At 37.6% G+C, this 15,467-nt stretch overlaps 1 protein-coding gene across 2 annotated transcripts in view; it reads right to left on the bottom strand.

The window, feature by feature from the left end:
* The window catches only part of LOC106129517 (plexin domain-containing protein 2), a 45,307-nt gene that overhangs the window by 19,794 nt on the left and 10,046 nt on the right, over positions 1 to 15,467 (bottom strand). For both annotated transcript variants that reach the window (XR_009657531.1, XM_060953509.1), the window contains exon 3: positions 653 to 766. Coding sequence is in view for 1 of the 2 variants with exons in the window: in XM_060953509.1 (XP_060809492.1) it covers positions 653 to 766 (114 nt within the window). In the remaining variant the exon portion in view is untranslated. The remainder of the gene's footprint in view (positions 1 to 652; positions 767 to 15,467) is intronic.

The following is a 15,467-nucleotide window of genomic DNA, read 5'->3' as shown; positions in this document are numbered from 1 at the left end:
GCGGACGAAGTCGCGGGCACAGCTAGTAAGTATCTCATAAAATTCTCGGGTCACAATTTTCATTCCCATAGGTACTCTTTCGAAACGGCTCGACCGTATCTCATGAAATTTTGCGAGAATATTGAGCAGTGTGGTTCCCGGCACCAGTACAAAAAGGAATAGGAGGAAGAAAAAGAAATCAACAAAAACCGTTGCTATTCTGAGGAGTGAAGGTCTTCAGTTCTCAAGGTCACGTACGGAACGAACATTCTCGAACTATAATCAGCATGTAAGCAGTTTTAATATGACTGTTTAATGTCTATTTGTCACGGACGATAACGCGTGTAGCCTCTGTTATTTTACACATAAATACATACATGCATACATATGGTCACGTCTATATCCCTTGCGGGGTAGACAGAGCCAACAGTCTTGAAAAGACTGAATGGCTACGTTCAGCTATTTGGCTTAATGATAGTATTGAGATCCAAATAGTGAATGGTTGCTATCCTGTCTTCCAAAAGAAGAATCCCAAGTTTATAAGCCTGTCCCTTAGTCGCCTTTTACGACATCCATGGGAAAGAGATGGAGTGGCCCTATTCTATTTTTCATTGGTGCCGGGAACCACACGGCATAAGAAAACAATATAATAATGAAAAATAAAAAAAATTACCATCATCAGGCATGATAGGATCGCTGACTTTGGTAACGTTGGACAGGTCCACCTTCAGTATACCGGAGCCGTTGACGCCGAGCAGGGGAATCTCCGTGACAGCGGGTGTGGGCACTGAAAAAGGGGAATTGATCGTCGTCAATAACATACATACATACATACAAATGGTCATGTCTGTATCCCTTATGAGGCAGACAGAGCCAACAGTCTTGAAAAGACTGATAGTTGCCACGTTCAGCTGTTTGGCTTGATGATAGAATTGAGATTCAAATAGTGACAGTTTACTAGACCATCGGCAAAAATGATAATTTCAAGTTTGTAAGTGTAGTTACCGGCACAAATGGAAAAAGGATAGGACCACTCCATCTCTATCCCACGGATGTTGTAAAAGGCGACTAAGGAATAGGCTTATAAACTTGGGATTCTTCTTTTGGAAGACAGGATAGCAACCATTCACTATTTGAGTCTCAATTCTATCATTAAGCCAGACAGGTGAACGTGGCCTATTTGTGGTTTTAAGACTAAGGTTCGGTCTATACCGCAAGGGATATAGACGTGATTATAGGAATTTATGTAAATATTTCTGAAAAGAATATTGAAAATAGCCTTCGAAAAAACAAAGGGTTCTCAGTATTTTAAATTAAAGAAAGACTTTTAGACATCGCTAATGATGTTAAAGTAAATAATTATTTTTAGAACATTAATGGATGGTGAACAATTTGAGCCAACTGTAAATATTTATTAGAATTTGTTTCTCGTTGTCAACAGGTTTTTTTTTCAAAATGACATAATAATATAAAATACTAGAGGCCGCCCGCGACTTCGTCCGCATAGAAACCCTATCAATCCCGCGGGAACTCCGGGATAAAAAGTATATGTTATTTTAGATCTTCACCTACCTACATACCAAATTCCATCGTAATCGGTTCTGCAGTTTTTGCGTGAAAGAGTAACAAATATCCTGACTGACATCGTGACATACTAACTTTCACATTTATAATATTAGTAGGATATACTTAATATATCAATGTTTACGAGTATTAAACGTTAAAATTAGTCTTCAACGCCATTTACGAAGACTGACGTAATTTTTTAGTTATTTTTAAGAAATGACTCTGCGTTCAGAGTTTGAGCGAAATCTAAAAAAAAAATCTCTCTTCATTCTATGAATCACGTTCGTTAGATGAATGACAAATTAAAATAATGAATGAAACGGAGCAATATTGTTTTTTGTCTCAGCCACTCATTAAAGCATATAGCAATTTATAAACATCTTCTTCCTCCTGACTTTAGTCCCGGTTGCATCCTCACCACTCTGGAGAGGAGCCCGGGGTATGCCTTTGACCATGGATCCTAGATTGGGTGAGTCAGGTGTTTACACGAAGCGACTCCCGTCTGACCTCCGCAACCTTTGAAGGCGAACCTAACCCGCATTGTACCGATCATGGTTACACATCCAGTTGCCTGAATGTGCAGATTTCCTCACCATGTTTTCCTCACCTTGAGAGTATTCAAACTAATGTACGTAACTTCGAAAACAGTCATTGGTACATGACCGAGGTGGGATTCGAACCTGCGCCTTTCTGCGCATCACGCATCTTAACTTTACCGATTCGTCCACCGATGCTCTATAGAAATTTATAAACATACATGACTTGTGCCGTGTGGTTCCCGGCACCAATACATAAAAGAATAGGACCACTACATCTCTATCCCATGATGTCGTAAAAGGCGACTAATGGATAGGCTTATAAAATTGCGATCCTTTTTTTAGGCGATGGGCTAGGAACCTGTCACTATTTGGATCTCAATTCCATCATCAAGCCGAGCAGCTGAACGTGGCCATTCAGTCTTTTCGGGATTATTGGCTCTGTCTACCCCGTAAGGGATATAGACGTGACTATATGTATGTATGTATACATGACTTATTACCCGACTCAGTAGCGAATTGATAATGCTGCATTTGTTCTGCATAAATCAGAGTAAGCTAGCGATAAAGGTTATCATATTTTTATTAATAGAAGTATTACGCGATGCGATAATTCTGTTATATAAAGCACATTATTATAGCAAATATAAAATTAATTGGGCGACTTAGATCCCACTCAGTTAAGGGGTAAAAATTCTCATCATGCCTTGGTCGGGATTCGTACCCGGTACTTTATGTGTCACAGAACTTCTGGATTCGAACTAACTGAATTCTGATAAATAACTAACCTTAGAAAAAAAAAGAAAATAGCAGTGATTGAATCAAAACATTTTCTGGGAACTTACAAGAACCAGGAATGGGAACCAGGAATATGAATTTCAGTGAAACGCGAGCGCAGTAGCGGGCAACAGCAGGCAGATACATAGCAAACAATTCGCTGTGTTAGCATAGCGTGCCTTATCTATGTATAAGACCATTCATACATACATACATAAAATCCGTGTGCCGTGTGGTTCCCGGCACCATTACAAAAAAGAATAGGACCACTCCATCTCTTTCCAACGGATGTCGTAAAAGGCGACTAAGGCTTATAAACTTGGGATTCCTCTTTTAGGCGATGGGCTAGCAACCTGTCACTATTTGAATCTCAATTCTATCACTAAGCCAAACAGCTGAGTGTGGCCTATCAGTCTAAGACTGGTGGCTCTGTCTACCCCGCTGGGGATATCGACGTGATCATATGTATGTATGTATGTATACATAAAATCACCCCTCTTTCCCGGAGGGGTAGGCAGAGACTACCTCTTTCCACTTTCCAAGACCATTCATGTTCGTGTAGAATCTAACCCCAGGAGCTTACTATTCAGAGACAATAATACATCGGTCATTACCGGAGATGAACACACATAATATTTATACTTAGCTATACATACTAATATTATAAAGCTGAAGGCTTCAATAATGCCCAAAATAACTTTACTACGCGGACGAAGTCGCGTGCGCAGCTAGTCAATAATAAACATACAATTCATACATTCATATTGCAATAAAGATATTACAAACAAACAAACATACAATGAATACCGTGTGTTCTCGGGCACTATTAGAATAGAACCACTCCATATATATCTTTCCCATACATACATACATATGGTCACGTCTATATCCTTTGCGAGGTAGACAGAGCCAAAAGTCTTGAAAAGACTTAATGGCCACGTTTAGCTATTTGGCTTAACGATAGAATTGAGATTCAACTAGTGACAGGTTGCTAGCCCATCGCCTAAAAAATTATCCCAAGTTGGTAAGCCTATCCCTTATCTTTCCCATGGATATCGTAAAAGGCGACTAAGGGATAGGCTACTAAATTGAGCTACCTCTTGCAGGCCATGGGCTAGCAACCTGTCAGTATTCAAATCTCAATTCCATCATAAAGGCTTACAGCTTAACGTGGCCTTACAGACTGTTGGCTCTGTCTACCTCGCAAGGGATATAGACGTGACTATATGTATATATATATATACTTATGAATGAATGAATAAAAAAATATTTATTCAAGTAACCATTACGTACACACAACATCTATCTCAACACATTTTTGAATAACTTTATCGCTACAACGCTCTGACTCTGAGAAAACACATCATGACATTCGGGTAACTTGACTTGTAGACCTGTATGGGTTATGTCAGCTTCCCTGCTAATGTAGCGGGAGCCGAGGTCAGCTGCGCTTGCGACGCACGTGCAAAACTGTCTTTAACTATCGCTGTCCCGCTTCACGGCATAATAAAAAGCGAAACAGCGATAGTATAAGTCGCTTTTATACATACATATATTCGCGTGGCAAAAACGAATTCGCGCAGCATATGTATGTAGCACAAGAACATTATACCAATATCAACCAAGAAATATCTGTTTACACAAGTAGTATGAGTTAACCTTACCGAGTCAGGAATCGAATCCACAATCACGCCACAGATACATACATACATATAGTCACGTCTTTATCCCTTGCGGGGAAGACAGAGCCAACAGTCTTGAAAATACTGTTAGGCTACGTTCAGCTGTTTAGCTAAATGTAATAATTGAGATTCAAATAGTGACAGGTTTCTAGCCCATCGGCTTAAAAAAGAATCCCAAGTTTATTCCTTATTCGCCTTTTACGACGTCTATGGGAAAGAGATTGGAAGTGGTCCGATTCTTTTTTTTTGCCGGGAACCACACGGCACAACGCCACAGATGTTGATCATAAAATAAATACTTTTTCTTCCAATCGATAACAACTTACTAAGTAGTGAAGCCATTGCGCATTTAACCTTGGCATGTAGCTAATGACAGAAGCAATTAAGCGTGATAAATTATCTCAGACAGCCTTCTGGGCACGTTTGAAAGATTTTTCCGCGCAGCACCGAGTTATTAAAAGGGATTAAATAAGTCTTCTTCTTCTTGTTATTCCTCTTGGCGTGAAACCCGATAATCCTACTACTATTATAAAGGCGAAAGTTTGTATGGATGTATGGATGTTTGTTACTCTTTCACGCAAAAACTACTGAACCGATTACCATGAAATTTGGTATGTAGGTAGCTGAAGACCCAGAATAACACATAGGCTACTTTTTATCCCAGAGTTCCCGCGGGATTGATAGGGTTTCCATGCGGACGAAGTCGCGGGCGGCCTCTAGTATTATATAACCCTCTCTGGAGAGGAGCCCGGGGTGCGCCTTTGAAAATGATCCAGGAGCAAACATTCGCTTATGGAAAAGCACAAATCGCATAGCAAACAAAAATGTATTATAGCTTTAAAAACAATAAAATTCGCAAAAGTGTGTACGGCTGTTAACATTGAGATTTTGATAAAAATCGATTAACTGAAGCTGGTACGTAGCATTTTCTATCTCTTTCTTACGTCACAGTTACTTAGGAGCAAAAGCTATTAAATTCATAAAGTATATAAACACGTCTATATCCCTTGCGGGGTAGACGGAGCCGACAGCCTTGAAAAGACAGATAGGCCACGTTCAGCGTTCACGTTCACTTTTTACAAAAATTATTTTAGAAAAGTAATTCAACAATTCATATAATGGTATTTTTCTTGTAAATTCCTTTCAATATAAATTAACTGACTGACTCGACAGATCAAATGTCCTTACTTCTCACAGTTCATGAGAAAATTCTTCACAATGAAAGAAATAAACGCAGATAAGAAATAGCATCGGAATCACATTATGTATGTAGGTATAAAGAGAATTTTATTGCAAGCCTTATCGATTCCGTCTTGTAAAAATTAAAACAAAATTGTATAGATACCTATCAATATTTTAACATTAATAATAAATAACTTAACATTCTTTTTTTTTATAAATTTGAATAAAGCGAAAGAAGTATGCAGGGATCGTGGTAAGTCTCCGCCTACCCCTACGGGAAAAAGGCGTAATGTACATTTTTAACAAAAAACTACAAATTTCTTCTTATCTATACTAATATTATAAAGCTGAAGAGTTTGTTTGTTTGAACGCGCTAATCTCAAGAATTACCTACTGGTTCGAATTAAAAAAATCTTTTTGTGTTCAATAGACCATTTATCGAGGAAGGCTTTAGGCCATCACGCTGTTACTATTAGGAGCGAAGAAATAATGGAAAATGTGAAAAAAACGGAGAAATATATTCCTCCTTGAGGGCTTCAATGATGCCCAATATAACTATTACACGCGGACGAAGTCGCGGGCACAGCTAATAAAAATATAAATAAAAATTTTAACGGGACTTATGTTTGAACCAACTTGAAGCTCAGTCTACTGTGTTACCAATAAAGACGTGTATTACATACTGTCTGTTGTAACTTTTTTTAAGGAATTTCCTTTAAATGGGTGATATGTCTGCTTTAGAAATTCCGCCGGGGAATTTCCGGTGGGCAAGGTGATCTCTTAACCCTTACGATAAACATGCTAAATTTATTATTGCTTTAGAGGAAAAAATTTCTGGTAGCGGAAATCCCCTCAATAGATTAGCATGACGTTAAAAAAATAAATTCCTTTTTTAAAAACTTACCTATAATAAATTAAGATTTACACATACTACCTAGTCTATTTTCTCTGTAATAATTTAAATATTTTTGTTCTCATAAAACATGTTTAAATAGATGGTAGGTATTAAAACTAACAATGGTTGAGTAAAATATATCTTAAGTTTAAATATAATATAATTTTAATAATAATAAAAAAAGAAAAGAAAATTAAATTAAGAAGTATTTGCGGGAAAACCTTTTTAATCGACTTTTAAAAAAGGTGGTTCTAAGTTTGACCTGAATGTATGCATGTACGTTTGTCCACTATAATCTCCCGTTTCGCTGAACCGATTTTGTTGCGGTTTTCAGGAAAGTGTTAGTTACAATTTTTGAAAAATAACTAACTTTAAAATAAGGGAGGATATCGATTGAAGGCGGTTCTCTTTAAACAAAAGTTATTTTATAGACAAATCGACTTGGCTAACAATTCATTTATGAGTAAATGTCTTGGCTAATAATCAATTATATGAGCATGAGTTTGATAAAATTTATACGGGACAAATTACACAGATTTAGTTAACCTCGAGATAAGTTAGAGACTTGTGTTATGAGATACTAACTCAACGATACTAAATTTTATAATAAAAACTAAAGTATACTATAGTATACTTTAGTATTATTATTTATTTATATATTATTTATATATATTATTTATCTACATATGTATGTATAAAGCAGCAAAAAATTCTTTTCTCGTCATGCCCTGGCCGGGATTCAAACCCGTCAAAAAAAAAGACAAACCTAATGCTTGTCACTCTCTTTCTTCAAACTCTCTCTCACCCACGCGACAATCATCAGGACACCCAAGATATGTACGAGTATGTGCGTCTGTAAGTTTGTTTATTTAGAAACGGCAATAATTGGAATCGCAAACCGCCTTGTTTACAGATAACCATTATGCAACATTCGTGCGACATGTCGCAACTTGTGTTTCTCAGTATGATACCATTCGGATATAATTTCAGATTAGGTATATGGAATTACGTAGAAAGGTTTTGTTCAGCAGTTTTTTGCGTGAGAGAAAATTGATAAAACCTCACGACAATGGGTCGGGACGAGAGCGCTTTGAAACGTAGTGCCGTGTGGTTCCCATCAGTTTAGAAAGAAATGGGAGAAATCGTGTGGCCATTCTTTTTCCATTGAGTTCGTAAAAGGCGACTAAGGGATATTATGCTTATACACTTGGAATTCTTATTTTATGCGATGGGCTCGCATTCTGTCACTATTTGAATCTCGATTCCAGCAATAAAAGCCATTAAGTGTTTTTATTATTGTACCTAGCTGTAGCTAATATCCCTTATCTGTTATGATATGCTTCTTTGAGTTACCTGATTGACTGTAAAAAATCCCTCATAGGGATAAGTCCGCCATTGTGCATTTTAATGTCTTATTATGTACTACAAAAACATTTTTATGTACAATAAAGTATTTACAAACAAACAATCAAACAAAAGCCATAAAGCTGAACGTGACCTCGCAGTATTTGCGAGACTTTTGATTCTGTCTACCACAACGAGAGATGGACACGTGATTATACATGTGTACCTACGAAATTTTTGAGGCGATAAAATGTCGTCGACCCTTCAGAATAAATTCGCGTTTAATAGTAATTTCTCACTTGTACGATAAGCGTTATCAGCCGTCCATAATAAGTGAACTATCGACCTCGGGCGATAGCAGTAATCCGTAACCGAAAGCGGTTTTTCCCAAAATTAGCTTTCACACTCTAATCATTAATTCAATCACGTCAAAATCCCATGCGGGATAGACAGAGCCCGCAGTCTTCAAAAGACTAATAGGCTACGTTCAGCTTAATGATAGAATTGAGATTCAAATAGTGACAGGTTGCTAGCCCGTCGCCTAAAAGAAGAATCACAACAAGTTTATAAACACATCCCTTAGTCGCATTTTACGACATCCAAGGGAACGAGATGGAGTGATCCTTTTCTTTTTTTATTATTGGTGCCATATACAGAATAAGGAATAAAACAGAATAAAAATAAAAGAATTAATGCCGTGTGGTTTACGACACGGCATTAATTCTGCTATGAGCTTCGTTGTCATACAAGCAATGATTAAATAACATAACTTTCTTGCGCACGGTCGGGCAAAACGCATCGGTGTCGCACAAAACCGGTTGCGATGAACTTCTTTATTTTTTTTTTTTTGCAATATCGTTGACACGATAAATATAGAAATTTTACCTCAAAACCAGACGTTATATAGCAGCTGTATCCGACGCGACCATTATGAGGATAACCCAACTGGCAAACCAGTTTAGAATTATGTCCCGAGATGCATGTTGGGGCAGAAGAGTATCGATGGTCGAATCGGTAATGTCCATCCATCCATATAATCATGTCTGTACCCCATGCGGGGTAGACAAAGCCAGCAGTCTTTAGAGACTGACAGGCCACGTTCAGCTGTTAGGCTTAATGGTAGAATTGATATCCAAATAAGAAACAGGTTACTAGCCTATAAGAAAAATCCCAAGTTTATGAGCCTATCCCTTAGTCGCCTTTTACGACATCCATGGGAAAGAGATGGGAGTGGTCCTATTCTTTTTTATGTTGGTGCCGGGAACCACACGGCAAAATCAATAAGGTGCCCGGTTAAAATGAGTGATACGCGAACTAATGTACATAACATTAGTTTGAATACTAACCGATGCTCTTACGGTGAGGGAAAACATCGTGGGGACACCTGCACATTCAGGTAACTGGATGTGTAACCATGCCGATTCAATATGAGTCAGGTTTATTTGCAAAGGTGACTGACACATTTATTACGGTACAGTCGAAACCAGTCTACAAGGCCATAAAATATACATACATATAATCACGTGTATATCCCCTGCAGGGCAGACAGAGCCAACAGTCTCGGAAGGGTCAAGTTCAGCTGTATGAATGTAGAATTTAGATTCAAATAGTCCTACAAGAAGAATCACAAGTTTATTGGCCTATCCCTTTGTAGCCTTTTACGACATCCACGGGAAAGAGATAAGAGTGATCCTTACTCATAATACATTAGTGCCGGAAACCAAACAGTAAATCCATTAAATATGGCTTACAAATAAGGTTTTCTGACGCACCAAACCTAACATATAAAATTTATTTCTTGTTTACAAAGAGTTCCCCAAAACTCCCACCGAAAATACCGGAAAACTAACTAAACTATCTAGGTAGCCTTGATTTATCTAGACGCTAATAAACACATCACAAGAATTATCCCAGTACATATAATATGCATTGTTTTAACTTGTATATCCTCCGTACGTGAGCGGTTTACAAATACAAACATGCATGCATGTATATGTATGTAGGTACATATATACTATTCACCCATAACTCGCGCAAATTATGCGCGCGCGCCGGAGGCTAAAATATAATTGATGTTTAGGTCATCGAATCACGCACGTTCGTTTTTATACAATAAAGATTTTCTAAACATTGCAATCTTGAATGCTATATACGAATTGATTTGAAATAAACATAGTATAGGAAATATAAGAAGCGAAGGTCTGTAAAAATATAAGCAGGTATATATAATCTATGCCTGTCTTCCTTTTGCGGGCGTAAGTCATAACTAATGTGCATTTATAATTCACTCGATATTGCTCTTTAAAAAAATAACCTATGTTCTCCTGACGTAACTATGTGGTTTTTTATACATACGTCTATAACCCTTGCGGGGAAGACTGAGCCAAAAGTGTTGAAAAGACTAAAAGGCCAAGTTCAGCTGTATGATAGAATTGATATTCAAATAGTGATAGGTTACTAGCCCATCGCCTAAAATTCTTTATAATAATTATATATCAGTACTAGCTGTGCCTGCGACTTCGTCCGCGTGGAATACTTATTTTGGGCATCATTGAAGCCCTCAAGGATGAATAATTTCCTGCGTTTTTATTTTTTCACATTTTCCATTATTTCTTTGCTCCTTATAGTTGCAGCGTTGTTATATAGCCTAAAGCCTTCCTAGTTAACCTTTTAAGCGCTTGGCTAAATATCAATTGTCGTGCCCCTAGCGCGCCGCTACAAATCGATAAAATAATACCTACAATAAATAAGGAGGAGTAATCGTTGTATCGATAAAAAAAGTCAAAAAGTTTTTTATGTTTTTATTTAAAATCAGCCTTCTTGTATCACAATCATTCATCTTTAAGGTGAAAGCTTATCTCTAAGTGAAAATTAGTAAAATTTCCGAAATCTAACTTATTTTGACTAATTCTTTGTGACAGCCGCGCTGGACTAACTAGAGAAATGTGTTGCAAGCATAGCCGTCTAGGGATGGGAACTAACGTCAAATGTTGGCGTTATACAAAGATTCTGAGGGATACTTTTCTTATGAATAATAAGGGAAAAAAATAGTAACACAAGACAATATGTTAAATTTAACTTTATTTCGTATGACACTGTTTATTTCATGCTGAATGATGCATTATACCTGATTATTTAACTGTTTGTTATTTTGTTTTTAAAATGCGCATTGCATTATCCCATCCCTATGGTCATATTTATGCGACACGCGCGATAGACACCGAAGAAAAGTCCGAGCTGCCAATTACTTATTTTTGTTTAAGTTTTTTCAATGCTTAGAGCTATGAAACATAATTTTAAGTAATTGTTGTAATAAATAGCTCTATTCAATAATAGTTTTAGTTATACGACGAAGTTAATAGGACGATAATAGAACGAAAAAATCATGGATATTCTCTGTCGCAGAAATACGACACGGGCGGTAGGGGCACGGCAATATTTGTCGCATATATGCGACTCGCGCGGTTAAAAGGTTAAATGGTCAATTTAACACAAAAAGTATTTTTCAATTCGAACCAGTAGTTCCTGAGATTAGCGCGTTCAATCAAACACTTCAGCTTTATAATATTAGTATAGATATATCAGTATTTATGATCTAGCTCTTGTGAGTAGAGTTAGGTGAAGTTTTCTCCATTGGTTTCATTTTATGTACGTATACAATACAAAGTTTAACCCTCGTGATTATTAAGAAAAGGTCCCTCCTCTCAGGCGGTCTAAAAGGGACAAAGACAGATTTAAAGATGCCTTAATATAAACCGAGAATGTTGGAATAACATCACAACTTATTACTATTGTTCTAACGTACGGAATCTTTAGTCGCGTGACGTAGACGTTGACAAAGGCACTGTGTACTTTACACACGGCTGAGTCACCAATTAACGCGTCAATAACTACCGAGAGGCCGTGAGATTGCAATTGTACTGTCAACTGTACATCAAATTGTACAATACTTTCCTTCGTCCCTTCTTCTAATTCCTTCAAAAATAAGCTTAATAAATTCTTTCTCGAGTCTTGAATTGGTTATGAAGTTAATTTAGTATACATATGGTCACGTCTATATCCATTGTGGGCTAGACAGATCCAACAGTCTTGTAAAGACTGAATGGCCACGTTCAGCTATTTGGCTTAATGATAGAATTGAGATTCAAATAGTGATAGCTTGCTAACCCATCGCCTAAAAAATAATCCCAAGTTTGTGAGCCTATCCCTTAGTTTTACCACATCCATGGGAAAGAGATGGAGAGTGGTCCTATTCTTTTTTTTTATTGGTGCCGGGAACCACACGGCACTGATTTATAACTATAGATACCTAATGGGACCGTCAGTTTTCAAGATCACACAAGTGCTGAGCTGACAATGGATCGCTTCTGCAGCGTCCTAATGCATCAATTGCATTCTATTTGAATGCAGCACATTGTATGAGACGTATATGTAAATACATACAGCGGAGAACACATAACAAATAATACATACATACATACATACATAAAATAGAGGTAGGCAGAGACTACCAAATAATAATATTATAAATACGATAGTGAGTTTTTTTTATTTGTTTGTTTATTTGTTACCTCTTCACGGGCTATAGGTACACTGAATTAATGTTCTTGAAATATCACGCTTATATAGTTAAATGTCTGAAGAACTTGTAGTTTGTATTTAAGTAGTTTCTAGTTTAAAAAAATCTGTTAATAGTGGACAATTCTTATTACTAAGGGGGATATAACAAAATAGTTGTTGGCCGATTCTCAGACCTGCTTAATATGCTCAGAAAATTTCATGAGAATCGGTCAAGCCGTTTCGGAGGAGTACAGTACCGAACATTGGGACACGAAATTTTATATATAACTAGAGGCCGCCCGCGACTTTGCCCGCGTGGAAGCCTTATCATAACTTAACAATCAATCCCGCGAGAACTCCGGGATTTAAAGTAGCCTATATGTTATTCTGGGTCTTCAGCTACCTACATACCAAATTTCATCGTAATCGATTGAGTAGTTTTTGTGTGAAAGAGTAACATACATCCATAATGACATCCTGACGTACAAACTTTCGCATTTATAATATTATAGTAGGATATAGTATTACAGAGTAATTATACCATATCACAAGTCTTGATCTTACTTCGGGCACACGTGTAAAGAAAGAAAGAAAGAAAAATCGTTTATTTGGTACATTAACAAAATATAAATTGGAATTAGTGAATTGTTAAATTACATGTGTAGTGTGGTTCCCGGCACCAATACAAGAAAGAATAGGACCACTCCATCTCTTTCCCATGGATGTCGTAAAAGGCGACTAAGGGGGTTAGGATTGGGATTCTTTTTTAGGCGATGGGCTAGCAACTTGTCACTAGTTGAATCTCAATTCTATCGTTAAGCCAAATAGCTGAACGTGGCCATTCAGTCTTTTTAAGACTTTTGGCTCTGTCTACCCCGCAAGGGATATAGACGTGACCATATGTATGTATGTATGTTAAATTACATGCATGCACCAAAAATGGCCCTCGCTCAGCATGTGTAATGGCTGAGCCATGACGCTGGTTTTATTATCTTGTCCATATTTTTTTAAATATTATTCCCGCGTTTTTCCCATCCCATGCCTGAGCTATCGGATCGTGAAGTAATAACAAACAAACAGTTGACGAAGGCTTATATGTTTACACGTACAAACGCCACATGCTTACCTACACGTGTATTGTCTTGGTACAGCGGGCGTCACATACATAGGGACACCATTTCAGCATCGTATCAAAAGTGGTATTATTTGGTGTGTGGTCCACGGTATGTATCTGAGAAGCGTTTGAAACTAGCGTCGCGAGATGGGCTGATTTTTACGGGACATTTTTCATTTTAAGCCTTTCATTATCCAAAACAAACAATACTGTACTGTTGAGTTTACCTGATAATATGGAATGTGGTGCCGTGTGGTTCCCGGCACCAATAAAAAAAACGAATGGGACCACTCCTCTTTACATATACCTATATCGTAAAAGGCGACTAGATGATAGGCTTATAAACTAGTATTCTTTTTATTAGGCGATGAGAAAGCAACTTGTCACAATTTGAATCTCAATTCTATCATCAAGCTAAAAAGCTGAACGTGGCCTATCAGTCTTTTCAAGACTGTTGGCTCTGTCTACCCCGCAAGGGATATAGACGTGACTATATATATATCAATCAGAAAATGTTCGTTTCTCACAATGCCGTGGCCGGGATTCAAACGCGGGTTCACCCAAATCCCACACACACACGCACACACACACACACACAGACAGACAAACAAGCAACGCCGCGCCACAGAGGCCGCCATATCTGGCAACACTGGCAATAACCACAATAAAAGAACTCGAGACAATCGACATTGAGAATGCACAAATGAGTCGCCACCTGTGTAACCAAACATCACAAACAAAAGCTGTTTGTCAACGTGACATCATTGTGATATGATAGCGTTATTTTACGAGACGTGAAATTCTGGAAACATCTACGACGTAAATATGAGATACTAGAGGCCGCCCGCGACTTCGTCCGCATGGAAACCCTATCAATCCCGCGGGAACTCTGGGATAAAAAGTAGCCTATGTGTTATTCTGGGTCTTCAGCTACCTACATACCAAATTTCATGGTAATCGGTTCAGTAGTTTTTGCGTGAAAGAGTAACAAACATCCATACAAACTTTCGCCTTTATAATAGTAGTAGGATATTTCAAAAACCATTGTCTTTTTTTTCAACTTATGTTTACTTTCATTGTTTTCTTATTCAAAGATTGATATATAAATATAAATAAATAAATATATACGGGACAAATGACACTGACTGAGTTAGCCTCGAAGTAAGTTCGAAACTTGTGTTACGAGATACTAACTCAACGCTACTATATTTTATAATAAATACTTATATAGATAAACATCCAAGACCCAGACCAATCAGAAAAAGTTCTTTTCTCATCATGCCCTGACCGGGATTCGAACCCGGGACCCCCGGTGTCACAGACAAGCGTAGATAGGTACTACCGCTGCGCCACAGAGGCCGTCAAATATGTACAGTTTACCGTCTCCATAACTCCTCAGCCGATGACGCTAAGTAAAACCTGATCATCAGCATAGAGGGGACATATGAAGAGTAACTCATATAATGTATCTATTTATATGCCACGCGGGGTAGACAGAGATAACAGTCTTGAAAATACTGATAGGCCACGCTCAGCTGTATGGCTTAATGATAGAATTGAGATTCAAATAGTGACAGGTTGCTATAGATAGAACATCGCCTAAAAGAAGAATCCCAAGTGCATAAGCCTATCCCTTTATCCTTTGAATTATCCTCTTAATTAAGCCTATTATTATCACAATACATAGTAACACCTACATCAAAGCTCCGAGTCTTTGACTATTCATTAATCTACCCCGTCACAGAGGAAATTACAGAAAACGAGTCTTTTTTTATTTATGTTAATTTTTTTGTTACGTGCGCAGATTGACCTGCACTAGCACCTAGGTCATA

This window comes from Amyelois transitella, chromosome Z (genome assembly GCF_032362555.1).
Source record: "Amyelois transitella isolate CPQ chromosome Z, ilAmyTran1.1, whole genome shotgun sequence".
NCBI classification, from domain to species: Eukaryota; Metazoa; Arthropoda; class Insecta; order Lepidoptera; family Pyralidae; genus Amyelois; species Amyelois transitella.
This window is presented reverse-complemented; position numbering and strand designations above follow the sequence as displayed.